The following is a 21,249-nucleotide window of genomic DNA, read 5'->3' as shown; positions in this document are numbered from 1 at the left end:
AGTTATTACTAGTTAACAAGCACATACACACACACACTTTGAAATCACCACAGGAGTAGGAGGCGAAAACAAGAAATTTCCACCGAGTCCAGATCCACAGCCTCCTCACGACTCTCCGAATGACTGAAACACAGACTTAAACGCAGTACGTTGTTTTGTCAGAGACAAAAGCCAAAGCACAAGAACCAAAGTCATTCTAAGAGGAAGCCACACTCCATCTTAGCCAAGAGGCTGAGAATACAGAATTCTACGGATGTAGAGAGTTTGCTTTGTGGGTAAGTGGCTTGAGCTATCTGAGCCACTCCTGGCTGTGTGCTCTGAGAGAAGAAATTGATGACATGTGATTCTGAGATTTCTCAGAGGCCATCTTTCCTACAATGCTCTAGTTTTCCCTTGAGAGAAATATTTTTTTGACTTCTGTAATCAAAACCAATGCCATTGTCTGTTGGGCCAGTGGCCCTAAGATCTTCTGAACTTTATTATAGATGAGAATTACCTGGGGATCGTGTTAAAGTAGAAAATATGACTCAGAAGGCCTGGGCCGAAAGCCTACCATGCTCTCAGCTCACGCCAACGCTACTGTGTGATGGGCCATATTTCACAGTAGTAGGCCCCCAAGGAATGTTTCCAAATAGAAATAACCTACATCAAATGCTTCTGAAAATCCAGTCCACACAGCTCTACAGGGGAAGAGCATTCTGGAGTCCACACGAGTGTCTGGTGCTCCGTGCACTCTTACACTCTTTCCTTACCCACTGGTTGCATACTGTCTCGGTCACTGCTCTACTGCTGCAATAAAACACCGCTACCCAAGACACTTATAAAAGAAAGCATTTAATTTGGGGCTCAGGGTTTCAGAGGAGAGAGTCCGTGACTGTCATGGTGGAGAGCATGGCAGCAGGCAGGCACGCATGGCCCTGGAGCAGCAGTTGAGAGCTCATACCGTGCGGCACAACCACCAGGCAGGGAGAGTCAAGTGGGACTGGTGTGGGCTCTGAAACGTAAAGCCTGGCCACAGTGACACACCTCCTCACCCTTCCCAAACAGCTCACCAACTAGGACCCAGGTATTCACACCTGCGGGCCATTCTCAGTCAGACACCATGCGCACCCATTTAGTACCTTAATAAAGAAAACCTTCATGAATGTGTGCGTGTGTGTGCTGACAGTTTATTGAGGATTGTCTGACCGGAGCTTGCATGGGTGGACATACAACATCAGGGCTTTTTTTTAAATAATAAAAGACAATTCAAAATAAATATGTATTTAAAAAAAACTATGCCAAACACTAAGGAATAATTGACATTTACAAATTTTAAGAAAATTATTTAGGATTAATCATTTTCATTTTCCCCACAAAACAAATAGCTCACTTAACTCTCATTAAGCAGGAGGAAAAGAGTCAAACAGAAATAAAGTCATGCCCATGGCATAGTCATCATGTTATTTCAGTGAGGAAAACCTTTACCAAGATTAAGACACACGGAAGTATTGAGGAGAAGTGGTTAGAATTGTCAGAACCTGCATTCGGGGAAAGAGAACAAGTGGCACAGTTGAGAAAAACTTCAGATGGAAAGTCCATACCCCTTGCGAAAATTAATAAACACCCTCAAACTTACATTTTCAAGTTTTCAATATTTCAATATTAGTCTAACCTCCACCCCCAAATCCAAGCAAACACCATAAAAATTGAGTTGGCAACAGGCCTAGCCAACTCTACTCCCTGTTTAGCCTTTCGAGCCCATGACAGGAATGACTGCGGTGCGGATGGAACCAGAGGGAGAGGAGAGCCCCGCCTCTTCTCTCTGTGCAGCATGTGCATCTCCACACTGCTCTGGGGAGGACCTCAGTGCTTGTGTGTGCCCTTCAGGCCCATTACAGTGAAGGTAGCAGCTGTCAGTTTCTCATACACCAGGAACATGAGGGCAGCTGTGAGCACGGTCTGGAGCAGCTTGGCTTCAAGGCCTTTGTAGAGTCCCATTATTCCAAAGCGCCTGAAAGGAAAGAGGTTGGGAAAAAATAGATTTTCTTTGTAAATATCAGCTCTTGTATTAGAGAGATCTGCTGCCCCGATAGCTTCTCTCTGAAAGGGTTTTTCTTTAGGGGCAAAACAAGCAACGGAGATTTTCAATTCCAACAGACTTCTCTGTGGAGTACTTCTTAGCCTTGAAGGCACTTAGGAACAGATGAAGTTTAGTATTCAGAGGCCACTGGTACTTTGTCTTTATTATAGTCCTCACTCATTAGTGGGATGCTGGCAACACTACACTACTAAGATGCAGATCTGAAAGCTTCTGAAACCATTAGAATGTTCAGACCAGAGATCTAAGAACTTCTAAGTTTAATGGGCCTCCAATTCAGTTATTTCAACTTAAAATTCCCTATGTGATAGGAAAGTCATTAATTAGGTTAGATTATTTTAACTTAAGTAGAAATAAGGGAAGAGACAGAAATGAAAAGCTGTCTGATTCTTAGACTGCCTGTACATTTGGTTCTAGGACTCAAGTGAAATTCAGGAAGCACCTAAGTCACCTGAAGAACTGGTTAAATACAGGTCTGCTGGGCCATTTCCAGAGTATCTGATTCATTTCATTAACTTTGGGAGAGGAATCAAAAAATTTGCATGTCCAACTAGCTCCCAGGTGCTGAGGAGGAGCATGCTCACCTGGGGACAGCACTTAAGAGCTCCTCAGAATGCTTTGGCTAGAACCTGAAACCCAAAGCAAATAATCCCTCTAAAACTATTTGCTGAAAGTGAGTTAGTCTCTTACGCTAGCTCAAGAGCAACTCCAGCCTGTGGATTGACATTAAACTAATCTGGTGCCCGAATCAAGCTAGTTTATATACTTGCTGTGAAAAATTATTAAGGGGTAATCATGTGAAAAGGAGGGCAGAAGACTGAACCCATGCATTTCCTGTTCACTGTGTTCTTCAGGGTGACATCCACCCACAGTGGAAGTCCCAGAGTTGCTGAGACTGCAGGCTTCAACACCCCATCCCAGAGGGAAGGCGCAGATCTACATTGTGACAGGCATTTCAACTGCATTTTCTTTTTACAGACAGGGTCTTATGTAGCCCAAGCTGGCCTCAAATTTCTTACATAGCCAAGGTTGTCTTTAACTCTTGATTCTTCTACCACTTTAGGTATGCACATCACACCTGACTTCAGATGATATTGTGCATGTATGTGTGTGATATGTGTGCATGCCTGTTTGCACATGCATAGCCCAGAGGTTGACTTGTGTGTGTGTGTGTGTGTGTGTGTGTGTGTGTGTATTAGACAGGGTTCCTCTGTGTAGCCCTGGCTATCCTGGAACTCACTCTGTAGACCAGGCTGGCCTCAAATTTACAGAGATCCACCGAGATCCACCTGCCTCTGCCTCCTAAGTGTTGGGATTAAAGATGTGCGCCACCACTGCCTGGCTGACTTGAGTATCTTTATCTATCACAGTCTACCTTTTTTTTTTTTTTTGAGACAAAGCCTCTCACTGAAGCTAGAACTTGCTGTTTTGGCCAAACTGGTTAGTCAAGTAAACCTCCAGGACCCACGTGTCTTCACTCACCAGTGCCGCAGGGACAGCCACACACTGCCACACCTGGATTTTTATATGGGTGCTAGACGTCTGAACTCAGGTTTTCATGCTTGCATGGCAAGCACTTTACCAACTGAGCCGTCGCCCCAGACCTTCAGGTGATTCTCAATCACATAAATGAGAGGCTCAGTATGGCATTGCATTATCGATGACAATAACCATTAGGCAGATGTGGCAATTCAAACAATGCAAGCTTGGTTTCTCGGAAGCTCACCAGCTACCTGCAGCTAGTCTCAGCCCTACTGGACAGTGCAGGTGCTCCCATCACTATAGAACACGGCACTGAAGAATAGCAGTCGTTCATCTGGCACTGCCTCTAGTGTTGGGCAAATCAATTTCTCTAAATCTGCTTCTTGATTTGCAAAATAGGAATATAGTCACTTTTCTACAGGGCTGAGTGAGGACCAAACAAGATAAACATGTAAAAACAATTTGCAAATCGTAGGACCTCATTGGTCTCCAACTGACGACGTCTTAAATGACCTGGTAATGCCTATTGTTCTTAACCTTCTCGGTGCCGGCAAAAAGACTGGAGGTCAACTGGCAATGTCTAAATTTCTAATTCTTGAAATTACACAGTGTCAAAATTGTACGTACTCCAGGTAATTGCACATAAATTATGACTGCTTAATTCTAGGAGCTCAGTTTATGCTCTTCACTTAGCAGTGCTTGTGAAGACCCTGAGCACCCATCAGTATGAGCACCAGTGAGGAAATCACAGTGTGTCACATCACAGGAAACTAGTACAACCGGAAGGGAGGGGCGTGATGGTAAGATTACTAAAAGAGAGCCGATGAGGCAGGAGGATTGAGGCCAGCCTGGTCTACTTGACAAGTACTAGTCCAGTCAGGGCGTCATAGCAAAGCCCTGCCTCAAACAAACAAACAAACAAACAAACAAAACAGTAAGCTGGCTATATACACTGATAACATTAGTTTCCTATAATTCTCTAGAAATATATATACTTGATAGGGACTACATCTTGGGAAAGGAATAAGAAGAAAGGGAAAATGGTTTTTTTTTTGTTTTTTTTTTAAATATTTATTTATTTATTATGTACACAATATTCTGTCTGTGTGTATGCCTGCAGGCCAGAAGAGGGCACCAGACCCCATTACAGATGGTTGTGAGCCACCATGTGGTTGCTGGGAATTGAACTCAGGACCTTTGGAAGAGCAGGCAATGCTCTTAACCTCTGAGCCATCTCTCCAGCCCCCAAAGGGAAAATGTTTTTAAATATATGTATATATGTATCATTTATTGACATTTAACTGGCTTTTTAACCTGGGGAGTTTTTGTTTAGTTTTATTTATTGATTGTTGAGACAGGTCTCACTATGTGGCCCCAGTTGGCTTAGAACTTGCTCTGTAGAGCAGGCTGGCCTCAGACTCACAGATCTGCCTGCCCTGCCTCCCTGCTGGGGTTAAAGGTTAAAGGAGTTAAAGGAGTAGGCCATGGTGCCTGGCCTCTTTCTTCTTTATTTTTTCTGGGTGTTAGGGTTTGAACCCAGGGCTATGCAAGTACTAGGCACAGGCTCTGCCACCAAGCTCCGTTCCCAACCCTTTGGGGGTTCCCTTCCCAAAGGAGTTCTGTATATTTGTAACAGCAAAGAATAAAGGCCTGAACATTTCCATAATTCCTCAAATTGCCGTCAAATCACACTAAGCTTCTAAACTGAGAAAAACTTAAACAAGAGGGGAGATTTCTGAGGCTGCTGCAGCACTGAAGGGAGCAGCTCACCCAACCCCCCCACCACTCCCAGCAGAGTGAGGCTGCTGAACGGAAGCCCAGGGCAGCAAACACAGAGCTCACTTGACTCGCTGGTGAAGAAGATAGAGAACATTCCGAAGACTCCCCAGGGTTCTGTTTTCTGGGTTTAGTCTGTGACGTCCAAACTGGGAAGGAAGGAAGACAGAAAAAGAGATAACTACTATTTATCATTCTTTATCTTAAATTTCATTTTTAAAAAGAGATTTATTTTATTTTAACCATGTGTACATGTGTGTGTGTCTGTGTATGCCATGTATACACTTGAGTGCTGGAGCCCACAAATGCAGAGCTGGAGTCACAGGAGGCTGTGAGCCTTTTGACACGGGTGCTGGGAAGTGAACTCAGGTACTGTGCTCTTAACCACCCCTCTTCTTCTTAATTTCCACTCAGTAAATTTCTTTGGAATAACTCTCATAGCACAGTGTTTGATTATAAAAATGTCCAATTAGCACCACAGATTTTTTTTTTTTTTTTTTTGGTTTTTCGAGACAGGGTTTCTCTGTGGCTTTAGAGCCTGTCCTGGAACTAGCTCTTGTAGACCAGGCTGGTCTCGAACTCACAGAGATCCGCCTGCCTCTGCCTCCCGAGTGCTGGGATTAAAGGCGTGCGTCACCATCGCCCGGCTAGCACCACAGATTTTAATAATCCTCTTTTTCAACTAAATAAGCTAAAAATAAAAATATTTTTCAATAAAGGAAGTTTTTTTGTCGCTGTTGTTATTGTTCTGGGGGGTTATACCAAAGGCCTTCAATATGCTAAAACAAATACCCTTACCACTAACCTACATCCTCAGCATCAATAACTTTCTTATCAGCACAGAAAAAACAAGACAAAGCACATGCCTGGGATGATACACAGCCATGCTGGGGGTGGTAGCTTCCAGTTATTTAAGACCGTTCTATTAAAAGCCAATTAAAAACAAAACATAAAAATAGCACATTAGCAAAGACACTTTTCATGGAAAGCAGTGTTTTTACTGATATACTACCGTGGTGGTTAGAGAGAAAATGACCCCCAAAGGGAGTGGCACTATTGGGAGGTGTGGTCTTGTTGGAGGAAGTGTGTCACTGTGGAGTCAGGCTTTGAGGTCTCAAGTCTGACTCAAGCTAGTCCCTGTGAGACGAAACACCTCCTGTTGCCTAAAAGACGCAGGACTCTCAGTTACTTCTCCAGCACCACGTCTGCCTGCATGCTGCCATGTCCCACCATGATGATAATGGACTAAACCTCTGAACTATAAGCAAACCACCCCAATTAAATGTTTTCCTTTGTAAGAATTACCGTGGTCATAGTGTCTCTTCACAGAAATAGAAACCCTAACTGAGACAACTACCTTCATTTTTTCTGGCAATAAATCCTTTAAATGTTCTCTGTACGAGAGATTTTTAACAATTTTTCTTTTTTTTTTTTTGTGGTGCTGGGGATCAAACTCAGGACCTTGCCCATGCTAACTAGTCCCAGTACAGGTACTGGATCTGCCTACAGCTTATCTCCACTGCTGCTAACCTAGTCTAGGCTTATCAAGCCCTCACCTACACTACTAAAATGGTTTCCTACGTGATTGGCCCTCTTTCAGTAAGGCCTCTGTTGTTTTCTTCTCTGGATCCCTGCCTTACAGTCTTAAGACTGGTTCTCACTGAACCAGAAGATCTGCCTTTCTCCAGCCCCCTACTCCCCAAGCCCATGCTGGGGTCACAGGCATGGAAAGCCATGCCTGACTCTTTTGGTGGATGCTGGAGATTTGAACTCAGGTTCATATGCTTGCAGACTCTACCTCCCAGCTTCCGATCCATCCGCTACAGAAGAGCTGCACAGACCTCACAGGCCTTCCAAGCCCTACCTCAGATCCTACCACTTCCACCTCAAAGTCCTTCGCAGGCTTCCTGCTGGGCGGAGAACAGAATCTTCCCGCCACTTTCCTCCCCCACAGCTTTCCTCTACTTCTTCCAGACTTGCCGCAGAGGCTTCCTTTCAATTCCTAAGATGAAGGAAGCTCGACATGGCACTCTCCCTCTTCTGGGATGCACTGTCCCCTCCTCTTTGTATGGCACAAGCTTCATATTCCCTTGTACCTGGATTTCCATGTGCCTACTCAGAAGGGCAGATGCTAGATGCCCAGGAAGAACCCCACAGCTCTCTTCAGTAAGCCAGTGCTCAACAGTGGATTCAGTTTATAGTAATTACTTGGCTCTTTTCCTCCTGTCTTCATGAGGATGGGAGCTACACTGCAACCCCAGCTTCTCAGTGTCTAAAACTGTCTGTATGTATAAATAACCAAATGTATATATAAAAAAAGTCCTGAAGTCTGAAAGTGATTTGGAAAGGCTAACTCATTAATAACTTGTGAGTGAACTAAAGGTGTTAACCTCTGATTCTATCTGGGGTCATCTGCTTCATGGCACATAGCAAACAATGTGAATGGGAAGGAAGCAAACTCGGGTTATCCTGAGGTCCTTGAGGAATCTGTTTGCACATACGGTTTTCCTGAGACAACACATTACTAAGAAGTTCAAATGTAACCCTCACTCCTTGCCAGCCGAAAGCCTGGTTAGCAAAGTATTGCACACAGGGGAGAATGGGCACAAACACTCAGGCACACCACCTGCATTACTGCGCTGAAGATCTTAGGACGTGTTTTAGATGTCACTGGACCCACTTTCGGGGGAACCCCAGCACTTACCCTCAGAATCGACTGTACCGTCTGCATGGGATAAGTGACTGTGGTGGCAACCGCTTTGGCTATTGCACCAATGATGAACACATCCAGAGAAGAGAGCTGGAAAGCAGAGGGGGAGCATTTCAATCAGACAAGAAAACAGGCATTTCTTTTAGTCGCTTTTAAAATTAGGGATTACCTTCATCCGCTTCTTTAAAAGCTGCCGTTTTAAGCCTTCGTAGAACATGAACTGGATGGCAGGGTTGAAGACCAACAGCAAGGAGGGGAAGGTGCCATTCCACAGAGCCAAGACTCCTTCATCTCGAATAATCTGGTGGAATGCATCTAAGCAAGAAGTCAGGCTTTTGTAAAGCACCATGATAGTGCCCTAACTAGAAAAGACAATTGTTCTGTTTGAATGGACCCAGTTAGAAACCATCTTCTTTTCAATGATAGTTTGGTGGCAGATGCCCTATTTGGGTATCTTTCTGTTCATTTGTTTGTTTGTTCTTGCTATGTAACCCAGTATGACCTTGAACATTTAAACCTTCCTGCCTCAGACAACAAGTGTGAACTGCCGTGCACTGGAGTTAACTACCTTGTTTTGTTTTTATAAGACAGGGTTTCTCTGTGTAGCCTTGGCTGACCTGGAACTTGATCTGTAGACCAGGCTACAAAGAAACCCTGTCTCGAGGAAAAAAAAAAAAACACCAAAAAAAAACCAAAAACAAAAACAAAAACAAAACAAAATTACCTTGTGGGATTTGGTGTAGGAGGTCCTTCTGTTTATGTGTTGCTTTCATTGGTTAATCAATAAAGAAACTGCTTAGCCTGACAGGGCAGAACTTAGGTAGGTGGAGAAGACAGAACTGAATTCTGGGAGGAAAAAGGCAGGAGCAGAGAGACACCATGAAGCTCCTGCCTGAGACAGATGCTGGTTAGAATCTTTCCCAGTAAGTCAAAACCTCGTGGTGTTACACAGATTGGTAGAAATGGGTTAGATCAGGATGTGAGAGTTGGCAAGAAGAGGCTAGATATAATGGGCCAGGCAGTAATTTAATTAATACAATTTCTGTGTGGTTATTTTGGGGGTTAAGCTAGCCGGGCGGCAGGATGCAGCCTGCTCATTCCTTACAACAGGGATTGTGCAATAACCACCTATAACACTGGCACTGGGAAAGTTAAAAGGCAGGAGGATCTCAAGTTTGAGGCCAGCCTAGGTTACACAGTGAGACTGTCTCAAAACCAGTAACATGTTGGGTATGGTGGGTCACACCTGTGATCTCAGTACTTGGAAGGACTGCTATGAATTTGAGGCCAGACTAGGCTATACAGTGAGTTCAAGGCTAACCTGCAAAATGGCAAAATTCTGCCTTAAAAAGAACACAAAACCTAAACCCTTGTAGCTGGGGCTATAACTCAGTCAGTAGAGTGCTTGCCCAGCACATACAAAGCCCTGGGTTCAGTCTCAGGCATGGCACTGTGATGCACTCCTGAACTGCCAGCACTGAGAAGTGGAGGCAAGAGGATCAGGAGTTCAAGATCATCCTCAGTATGAGTCTGAGGTTAGCCTAGGCTACAAGAGATTGTCTTAAAAACAAAAAAAAAGGCTGGGCGGTGGTGGCACAAGCCTTTAGTCCCAGTAGAGGGAGGCAGATCTCTGTGAGTTCAAAGCCAGTCTGGTCTACAGAGTTCCAGGATAGTCAAGGTTACACAGAGAAGCCCTGTCCTGAAAAACTAAAAACAAGCAAAATAAGAACAAAACCAAAACAACGATGACAACAGTAGGAATATTTAGTTTAGGAGTGTAGCTCGGGGTAGAATGCTTGCCTAGCACACTTGAGGCCCTGGCTTTAAAACCTAACACTACAAAAAGTTAAATAAAAACTCACATATTCACAGCCTCTTCCCCGTTTGCTCTTTGGGAACGGTATGCACCTCTACCCTAGTCTTAGCCTGTTATCAGGCAAGATACCAGCAGGGGCACAGTGGTGCTTCCTCTGGTGGTGTGCCATTGTTATGAGAAGAGCGTGCTCAGGGCTGAGGAGACTCAGTTATGGTCAGCCCAGAGGATTCCTCCAATCACAGACACAGAAACAATGGTGTGCTGGGATCTGAGGCTGTCTGCTAGGCAGCTTTACTGTGGAACAGACAAACATACAAGGACACATCCTGGAGACACTTACCGATAATGCCTTTGTAGTTAGTTGGTATAATGTCTTCGTTCCGAAATTTTGCCCCTTGCAACTTCAGTCTGGTGTTCACCACCCAGAGTGGAGTCGTCAGTAACACATTCACCACTCCTGAGAAACAGAGAAAGACGCCTGTAGCACAGTGCTACCTGCTAAGCTCTGCTTTACTAGGTTATACACAACACTCCATTTATATCTCTGCCACTGACTATACTTACGCTTATTTTCGTGCTGTGGTACAACACATTACTGCCATTAGAAGCTATTTGGAAGCACAACTGATAGCAGTGTTTACTCACACAAAAGGTGTGGAGAATTTCCTTACCCACTCACTGAGGGCAATCATTTGTTGATTTAAAAAAAAATAACATTCAAAATGGCAATTTGGGGATGGGGATTTAACTCTGGGGTACAGCAGCTGTCTAACACATGCAAGGCCTAGTTCAATCGCCAGCAAAGCTAAAGGAACAAAACACAAGGTTACCCCAAAAACGAAGTAGCATTTGATATAGTTTTAAACAAATTGTTAAATAAGAGCTTCTGAGAAGGGGTAGTATTCTATTGACACCATGCTAAATCCACGTCAACATCAGAGAAAACAAGTGCCAACTCTCATACAAAGTAGCTCACACGGTTTTAAACAAGTTTGATCTGGTACTAAGGGTGACAGGTGGGAGGACAAGGTGACATTTCCAAGTGTTTCAACTGGGACCAAAAGCTCCCAGAAGAGCTCATCACTCCGAGGGTTAGGACAGCAGCAGCAGGCAGCAGTTACAAAGCGTTACAACACTGAGTTCATTACAAGCACAGAGACGGACCTTGGCCCCCCAGGCTGCCTCAGAGCAGCACAGTGAGTCAGACGCTCCTTTGAAAACACATGGTCCCAATTTAACAGCATCTTGAGATATTAAAACTTCCTCATAGTCCTGAAATGATTAAAGAAAATACCATACAGGATTGTAACAAAGCGTCTGACAAGTGGTGTATACTTTGTAACTATAGACCAACCAACTAACAGTGGGTAAGTATAGTAGAGCTGTCTGGCTCCAGCTGAGCCCAGAAGAGGAACAATCCTACAGAAGACAAAGAAGTCCCACCCCACCATACTGCTGAAAGTCCTTTAAAGGCAAAACAAAGAAAAAAAATGTTTTCATTTAAGGAATCTCAAAACACCCTACAGAGAAAACAGTTTAACCAAGGATAAAATCGATGAAAGCAGTCAAGAGACTGAAATCTATCTTTCTATTTGTTGCGTACAGTTACCAAAGTAAGATTTTTTTGCTTATTTTCCAGATGTACCAACATATTTCCCCAAAGAAAAGATAGTATCAAGTAATCTTATGAATTGCAGTTCTATAGATTCACATAGTACCCAGAAGCCATCTGTAGCTCTGAATCTATTCACACAGTCTCGAGGCATGGATCATGATCTGAAAAAGCTGTGCCTGCCCCAGAAGATCCTTGCTGGACTCTTTCTAAAAAGAGCCCCACAGTGCCCCACAGTGCCCCACATTCCAAGATACATGCACATCTGCCCGGAGTTCAGAATGGATACTTGATGATGTATACCTCACTTCACAGAGACAGATCAGTTATGGGAAAATCAGGCCAGAAAGTGTTAGTGACATTTAGCAGCTTTTGTCCCCCCCCCCCCCAATTCTTTTCTTTTTTTTAAAAGAGAAAGACAAGACAGGAGAGCTTGGAACCCATGGATACAGAAAAGCACAGTGTATACACCTTTCCAAACAAATGAAATGTAATGTCCATTAAGCAGATCCTTTAGAATTCAAAATATCCTTCAGGCTCTATTCAATAAGTAGGCATACACAAAACACTTGAGGGGAAACGCAGCCAAGAATAAGATTCAGCCATTACTTAGAGCACTGTTTCCACATTCCCATTACTAATACAGCAGAAAGACTGAAAGATTCTGAGGGCAGCCTCAAGTACCAAGTGTACCACAATATTTAAATGAAGGGATGGAAAGTCATTCCAAAGCTTTGCATCTGAGGTGGTCAAGTACTTCCTTCATCCTCTGAGTCAGAGTGGATGGGAAGTGCCTTTTTACCACGATAATCTTATGAATTTTGGGGAGGAATACACTCAAACTACTTGACAATGCTTTTAAAAACTTCATCAAAATTTGCAACTTACATAATCAAGTGAATGGCAGTGTTCCAGAGCTCCTCATGACTAACTCTAGTCCTTAATAACATAACACAGGCAGCCCCTCGAGGGAGCTGGGGCAGCACTCTTGCTAGTTCCAATATGTGGGTGTTACTCCAGCTCTAAGACCTAAGCACTAATTAATGTTCTTCTTACCTAAGGGGAGGAGGTTATTTTTCTTTGGACTATCGTGAATTTACTTTCTTTTCATTTTCAATAACAAATCATTTAGGAGAAAGCAGACCCAAAATCAAGAGCTGTGGTACACACAAAACCTACTCTCCCACTCTGGTAAAGGAGCCAGGGAATACCATCCTAAATTAGCAGCCAGAATGCTAATCTTTGAATGCAGGCTCTTGGAGGCTGGAAGAGGCTCTACTCTGATGTTTGCTTATTTGCCTAAAGACAATCCTTGAACACCACAGGAGAGAAAACTAGGTTCTGTCACTACACCTGGAGACTTCACAAACTGTTGTCTGTGTCCCCAGCCAGTCACTTCCTGAGAGAATCACCCAACCACGCTGGTCTCCAGACCCACTCATTCTAAGAGCCCTTTACTGGGACCACTCAAAAATGACCTCTTTCCCTCTGACAAAAAAGGGTGCCTCGTTTATTGTGTAGTCACTGACCTGACTACACATCCTGTGCGATTTCAATACTTGTTCTAATGCAGACTATGCTGTATTCCTCCTGAGAGAGGCAGTGGGTGACTATGACTTTCATCTATGCGCTGGCTGGCTCTGCGTGTCAACTTGACACAAGCTCATCAGAGGAAGGAGCCTCAGCTGAGGAAATGCCTTCATGAGATTCAGCTGTAAGGCATTTTCTCAATTACTAATCAATGCGAGAGGGCCTGGCCCATGGTGGGTGATGCCATCCCTAGGCTGGTCCTGGGTTCTAAAGAGAGCAGGCTGAACAAGTCAGGTAAGCAAGTCAGTAAGGAGCACCCCCTCCATGGCCTCTGCATCAGCTCCTGCCTCCAGGATCCTACCCTGTTTAAGTTCCTGACTTCTTTCAATAATGACATGCATAATGGAAATGTAAGCCAAATAAACCCTTTCTCCCCAACTTGCTTTTTGGTCATGGTGTTTCAGTGCAGTAATAGAAACCCTAAGACAATCTGCCTCTTTTTTTTTTTTTTTTAATTTAATTCTATCTTTTTTTGGGTGGGGATTGCTTTTTGAGACATGATCTCACTTGTGTATCTTTCCCGTGTTAACCGGTCCACTGTCGGCTAAATTCAGACACCTTTCCAGGATATAGAAGCAGATGTTTTCATCCTCACACCAGAAATAACTGGGACATTGCTTTTTACTTCTGAAATCGTCAAAATAAACAGCACTGTTGAAGAGGGAAGATGAAAATATGTCTAGGATACCCAACTGGGAAGCATGTAATGACAGCTGGTACAAGAAAATGTCCAGGAATGGGGAGATGGAATTCAGATCCTCAGCACCCCATAAGAAGCTGGGTACAGGGGCCTGGTGGTATCGGTGGTGCATACCTTTAACCTCAGAATTCAGGAGGCAGCCTGGTCTACAGGGAGAGTTCTAGGACAGGTTTTAAAGCTGCACAGAGGGGGCTGGAAAGATGGCTCAGAGGTTAAGAGCACTGGCTGCCCTTCCAAAGGTCCTGAGTTCAATTCCTAGCAACCACATGGTGGCTCACAACCATCTGTAATGAGATCTAGTGCCCTCTTCTGGCATGCAGGTGTACATGCAGGCAGAACACTGTATACATAATAAATAAATAAATCTTTTTAAAAAAAAGCTGCACAGAGAAACTCTGTATCCAAAAACAAACAAACAAAAAACAACAACAAAAAATTGGGAATGGACGGTTGCATGTGCCTCTAACCCAGGGGGACCAGAAAGGGGTGGGCTAAATTCAAGGCCTCCATTGAAAAACATACTTCAAGGAAATAAGACTGAGAGCTATAGCGGACAATCTCCAATATTCTCCAGTCTCCACACATATGAACATAGGTAACATGCACACATGCATTCATGCATACACACACATAAACAAATTTTAAACTGAGAATGCTGTGGAACAATCTTTTTGTACACTACGAATATGTATTAGTCTCAAAAGCTGATTGGTCAATAGCTGAGCAGGAAAGAGATTAAGCACAAGGAGTAGCTGGCAAACACAGAGAAGCAAGGTGAGAATGCCATAGCTAAATACAGATAAGAATTATGGGTTAATTTATGTGTAAGAGTTAACTAGTAACCATTCTGAGCTATTGGCTGAGCATTTATAAGTAATATTAAGCCTCTGAGTATTTATTTGGAAACTGGAGGGCGGGAGAGAAGTGCCTGACTAAAAGAGAAAGGAAATGGCAAATTAAGTGTGGAAGGCTAAGGCAGGAATGTAGCACGACTAATAAAAACCTAGAGACAGATACTGGAGTTCAAGCTGAAAGGTCAGAGAAGCAAAGCAATCAACCACTAGAAAGCTCTTACCTCTATGAAATCTTCAGACTGAAAAGAGAGCGAGTTCCTGTGTCCTCTCACCTTATATTCCTCTCTAGGGCTGGGATATAAGGTGTGCACCACCACTGCCTGGTCTTATGGCTAACTAGTGTGGCTAGCTTTGCACTCTGATCTTCAGGAAAGCTTTATTTATTAAAACATAAATAAAATATTATCATACAGCAGGATCATGAATTCAAAGCCAGCAGTGTCCGTATAGTGAAAGTTTTATCTCAAAAAGCAATCCTTACCTCCCAAGAAAAGAGAGAACAAAATAGAACAGAACGGCAGATGAAGCCCCAGATCTAAGCTACTGCCTCCCTGGGGGTGCAAAGTGATGAACAACAAGAATAAACCTGACTGGCCAGATTAAGGCAGACGCAGGAAGTACATCCTCAACTCTAAAAACTGGCAGCTGGCATTGAAAAGTGCTGTGTTCAAAATCACAATTTCATCAGAGTGGCCAACAGTCTTCAGTTATGTTAACTGTAAGGTTCTAGTTCTTCTAGTTGTGCTTATGTGGGTTTTTCTGTGGAAAGATAATAAATAATAATCAAAAGTTTCATGTAGAATCTGAATAACAAAGCCAGCAGTTCTCAACCTCTGGATCATGATGCCTTTGGGGTCGACCGAACCTTTCAAGGGGTCACACATCAGATATTCTGCATATCAAATGTTTAGATTACAATTAATAACAGTAGCAAAATTACAGTTATAAAGTAGCAATGAAATTTTGTTTGTTTTTTGGAAGAGGGTTTCCTGTAGCCTGGCTGTCCTGGAACTCACTTTGTAGGCCAGGCTGGCCTTAAACTCAGAGATCTGCCTGCCTCTGCCTTCTGAGTGCTAAAGGTGTACGTCATTACCACCCAGTGAAAACTTTATGGCTGGGGGTCACCAGAAAATGAGGAACTATATTAAAGGGTTGCAGCACGCTAGGCGGTGTTGGTAGTGTTCATGGGGGAACCCTACCACACCCACCCTCCCTGCTGGCACAGTAGAACATTATTACTGCAGCATCAGCAGATTAGATGAGACATCTGGGAATTCTTAAAGGGGAAATTAGTTTGGAAAAAATGGAAAAAAATCTTTCCCATGTTAAGAATTGGAAACAATGCAGGGAGTTAGGACTCTGTTTAGTGCTATTATGAATGGCTTGAAAATGAAAAAAAAAATAAACGAGGGGATAAACCATTTAGCTGGGATTGACATAACAGCAATTTTAATTACTATCAGTTTGGTAATTCATATTTTATCCTTAAAATGGTTTGATAACTGTGCCAAATATGAAAATTTGACTGATAAGATAGAAACATTAGACTTACTATTGATAAGATGCAAGCTTTAGAAAGACTTCCTCCTTATAAGATACAAACTTTAGAAAGCCTTACTAATGAAAATAAAAATTTGACTGGTAAAATACAAGCCTTAGGAAGACCTACTAAGAAAATGAGAAAAAATATTCAGACACAGACAGAGCAATTTAGAGTGGAACCTACCACACCATTGCATTATGAAATTGAAGAACAGCAGCGCAAGGTTACCAGAAAACCAACTTTATTCAGTTACCATACAAGAACAACCACCAGATGATAGGCATCCCAAAGCTATGCAGAAGTTGACTGAAATCCTGTAGAAATTTTCAATTTCAAGAGATTTTTAAAAAGCAGTCATTTCATATGGTATGCATTCACCCTTTGTGAAGCAGATAGTAAGTTCGTGGGCAACTATGAACACAATAATTCCACAAGACCGGAAAGATTTAGCAACAGCAATATTGGAGGCTGGCCCTTAGTTACAATGGAAAACATGGTAGAAAGAGGAAGCTAGGATCATAGAATTAGGTAGGACTAGAGGTATGGAAATTTTCCAAGACCAGACACTCGGTGAAGGCCAGGAGAATGATTTGAAAGGACAGTTTAGATTTGATGACTACACCTTGGTGCTATGTCATGTAGCATCTTTGAGTGCTTGGGACAGGGTTGAAGAATCAGGAAAGAGGACTGAGTCATTTACTAAAATTATACAAAGCCTAAAAGAAGTCCACACTAATTTTTTTTTCCAAGATTGACTTTAGCTGTAAATAGGATGATATCAAATCCATAAGATAAGACAAATATTAATTGAGTCCTTGGTGTTTGAAAATGCTAATTCAGAATACAAAAGGGTGATTAGGCCTTTAAATGCATGATCTGCATCAACAGATGGATGGATTAGAATAGCTGAAACTGGATCTCACTCTTATGATGCTGCTTTGATAGGAAAATAATTTCTAGAAATTTTAAGAAAAACCAAAATGTCCTATGTTTTAGTCATGGTAAACAAGGTCATCTGAAAAGGGATTGTAGGCAAGATGTTCCTAGAAACAATGTTTTTTTCTAGAGATAATCCAAACAGAAGACTCTAGCTTTCTGGAATATACAGGTGTGGCAAAGTCTGGCATTGAACTAATGAATGCAAATCAACAAGGGACAGTCAAAATAATCCTTTGCAATCAGGAAACGCCCTGAGGAGCCTCCTGCAGCTCCAATATCAAATTTGGCTCAATCATTCTCTGTCAGCATTGGAGAAACTCATCCACAGAGCAATTAAGACACTTAATACCTGTTGTTAAAAACCACACTGCTGGGGCTGGAGAGATGGCTCCATGGTTAAGAGCACTGGTTGTTCTTCCAGAGATCCTAAATTCAATTCCCAGCAACCACATTGTGGCTTACAATCATCTATAATGAGATCTGGTACCCTCTTCTGGCATGCAGACAGAACTGTATACATATTATATAAATCTTACAAAAAAAAAAAAAAAAACCCTGCTGGGGGCTGGAGATCTGGCTCAGAGGTTACGAGCACTGGCTACTCTTCTAGAGCTCCTGAGTTCAATTCTCAGCAACCACATAGTGGCTCATAACCATCCATAATGAAATCTGCTGCCCTCTTTTAGCCTGCAGGCATACATGCAGAGAGAACACCATATACACATAATAAATAAATAAATAAGTAAATAAATAAATGAATGAATGAATAAATAAATAAATAAGTCTTTTAAAAATGCACACATTGCTCTGGATGTGATCAAAGACAGAACAACTTGCATAAATGAAACAAAAAGTTTTCTGGCAAACTGCTATAAATGACCAGAGATGAAAGCTAAATATACATGTAAATGGCACTGAGGCTGAGGGTTTGGTAGACACTAGTACAGACATAACAATAATTTCACCAAAATCTTGGCATCCAGCTTGGCCTCTTAAGAAGGTAAATGTTCACCTTCTTGGGTTGGAATTTTATCTCAGGTAAAATAAAGTGCAAGACAGATCAAATGTATAGGGCCAGAAGGGCAGATAGAAAAATCATATGTGGCTAACATAGCAATGAATTTATGGGATGTGATTTGTTGCAGCAATGGAAAACACAGGTTAACATTCCTCCAATCTCAGAAATAAACTATAAAATAAGGAATGCTTCTGAGAGAAATACTAAAAGGTATCAAGAACAGCTACAGACTGTTCAGGTTGTACATGAGCAGGGCACAACATCTGGTGGTCTTTCAAGGTTACCAATAGTCCTACCTTTAAAATGGTTAACTGACAAACTTTGTGTGTGGAACAATGGCCTTTGACATCAGAAAAATTACAGGCACTAAAACAACTGGTACAGGATGCTCAACAATGAAAAATTGACCAGTTCTTAGAATACTCCTATATTTGTCATTAAAAAGAAATCAGGAAAATGGAGAATATTAACACAATAATTTAAGAGTGATAAAAAAGGTGATTCAGCCGATGGATTCTTTACAGCCTGGAACTCCCTTGCCTTCTTTATTACCTAAAAGATGGTCTGTTTAGAGTGATTGACTTAAGACTGCTTTTTTACTATACTTTTACAAGAACATGATAGAGAAAAATTTGCCTTCACATAGTAATTCTCATCCTGTTAAAAAGGTATCAGAAGAGTATTCTTCCACAAGGGATGTTAAACATCCCTACCTTGTGTCAATATTTTGTACAACAGGCATTAGAAAAAATTCATAGTTCCTTCAATATATAATTTATCATTATGTGGATGATATCTTACTAGCTGATTCAGACACAGATACCTTAGAAAAATTTTGAAGAATAAAATTTTCCCTTGTTGGGGAAAAAAATACAAAGAGGAGGGCTGGAGAGATGGCTCAGTGGTTAAGAGCATAGACTGCTCTTCCAGAGGTCCTGAGTTCAATTCCAGCAACCACATGGTGGCTCACAGCCATCTGCAATGAGACCTGGCGCCCCCTTCTGGCTTGTAGGCACACATGGGGTTTTTTTTGTTTGTTTTTGTTTTTTGTTTTTCGAGACAGGGTTTCCCTGTAGTTTCTAGAGCCTGTCCTGGAACTAGCTCTTGTAGACCAGGCTGGCCTCGAACTCAGAGATCTGCCTGCCTCTTGCCTCCCGAGTGCTGGGATTAAAGGCGTGCGCCACCACCGCCCGGCTGTAGGCACACATGGAAGGAATGCTGTACACATAATAAATAAATATTTAAAAAAATACAAAGAGGAGATTTCATTAATTACCTAGGATATAGATAGGTTTACAAAAAATACAACCACAGAAAGCACAAATCAGGAGAGATCAATTATGAACTCTTAATGATTTTCATAATTTGCTGGGAGATATCAACTGGCTACAGCCTGCAACTGGATTAACAACTCAAGAGGTGATTTATTTCAAACCTTACAAGGTGATGAAGACTTAAATAGTCCAAGAAAATTACCAGCAGAAGTTGAGAGAGAATTGGCTTTGGTAGAAAAGAAATTACAGAAGGCACAAGTGGGTTGTTTGGATCCAGAGCTTGATTGTATTCTGGTTATTTACCTTCTACACATTCTCCCACAGGAATTCTTATGCAGAAAGAAGATAAGAGCTTAGAATGGATATTTTTACCACACAAATAGAGTTAAAAATTAAAGACCTATGTAGAAAAGGTTCTAAATTGATTCTGAAAGAAAAATTAAGACTTTATCAATTAGCAGGAATAGACCCAGCAGAAATTGTGGTACCTTTTACTAATGCTAAAGCTGCTTCATTATGGACAGAAAATAAACACTGGCAAAGAACTTGCAGTAATTTTTGGGGGGAGATTAGCAACAAATATCCCAAAAGCAAGAAACTTCAATTTATAAAGAGAAATAATTGGATCCTTCCTTATACTATACAGAGATCACAAATTTCTGGAGTCCCTAAATTCTATACTGATGCAAATAAATCAGGAAAGGCAGGTTTAAGACAGGAAAAATGAGTAGCTCAAAGTCCTATGATTCAGTAAAAAGCCAGAATTATATGCTATTCTTACTGTATTATTAGACTTTTTCAGCACATCTTAATATAGTCACTGACTCTCAATATGCAGAAAGAGTTGTTTTACATATTGAAACCACTGAACTAATTCCAGATGGTTCAGAATTAACTTTGCTATTTATTAAATTACAAGAAATGATCAGGAATAGAAAGCATCCCTTATATATAAAATACATATCAGATCCCATATTGGCCTACCAGGCCCTCTGACACAAGGTAATGATGAAATTGATCATCTATTGGTAGGAAATGTGCTAGAAGCCTCAGAATTTTTTTTTAATTTTTTTGAAGCCTTGGAATTTTATAAGAAATTGAACATATTAATAGCAAATGTTTGAAGAAAGATTTTTCTATCACTTGGCAACAAGCCAAGGAGATTATAAGGCAATATCCTACTTGTTCTTGTACAGCTCAATTCCACTACTTGCAGGAAGTAATCCAAAGGGTACTCAAAGAAATGAAATTTGGCAAATGGATGTTTCATTTTGTGGAGTTTCGAGTTTGAAAAAATTAAAGTATTTGCAGCATACAATAGATATTTATTCAGGATTTCTTTATTTGTACAATTTGTAAATTTCATTTTATTGCATAATGGGCAGAAAACATACATTCCAGGATTTCAATTTTCTGTACATATTGAAATTTGTTTTCTGACTTAATCCATGGATTATCCTGGAGACTGTCCCATTAGGTGACAGAAGAAAGAAAGTGCTGTTAGATGTCAACTCTATTTGGTTGACAGTCTAGTTTAACTATGATGTCCCTCTATAAATCCTTATGGAGGATTTCAATGGGCAACTGCTTTGAGTTCTGGAAAGGCTGATTCTGTAATTACACATTTGCTAGAAGTTATGGCCATCATGGAGATACCTGTACAAATTAAGACTGATAATGCTCCAGTATATGGCTTTAATAAAATAAAACAGTTTTTTTTCATATTACAATATAAAGCATATTACAGGTATACACAATCCTACAGGGCAAGCTGTTATAGAAAGATCTAACTGTACTTTAAAAGATATGTTTAATAAACAGAAAGGGGTAATAAGGACTCCCCCAGAGATCCATT

General features: G+C 41.6%; 1 protein-coding gene across 3 annotated transcripts in view; it reads right to left on the bottom strand.

Annotated features, from left to right (window-relative positions):
* Positions 1-1,149: 1,149 nt before the first annotated feature.
* The window catches only part of Slc25a17 (solute carrier family 25 member 17), a 44,103-nt gene continuing 24,003 nt past the window's right edge, over positions 1,150-21,249 (bottom strand). For all 3 annotated transcript variants that reach the window (XM_038341302.2, XM_038341303.2, XM_038341304.2), the window contains 5 exons: positions 10,205-10,321; positions 8,218-8,363; positions 8,043-8,138; positions 5,405-5,487; positions 1,150-1,993 (listed from right to left, as the gene is read on the bottom strand). In XM_038341302.2, coding sequence (XP_038197230.1) covers positions 1,846-1,993; positions 5,405-5,487; positions 8,043-8,138; positions 8,218-8,363; positions 10,205-10,321 — 590 coding nt within the window. In that variant the 3' untranslated portion in view covers positions 1,150-1,845. The remainder of the gene's footprint in view (positions 1,994-5,404; positions 5,488-8,042; positions 8,139-8,217; positions 8,364-10,204; positions 10,322-21,249) is intronic.

This window comes from Arvicola amphibius, chromosome 9 (assembly GCF_903992535.2).
Source record: "Arvicola amphibius chromosome 9, mArvAmp1.2, whole genome shotgun sequence".
NCBI classification, from domain to species: domain Eukaryota; kingdom Metazoa; phylum Chordata; class Mammalia; order Rodentia; family Cricetidae; genus Arvicola; species Arvicola amphibius.
The sequence above is the reverse complement of the archived record's forward strand: the minus strand, read 5'-3'. Positions and strand labels throughout refer to the sequence as shown.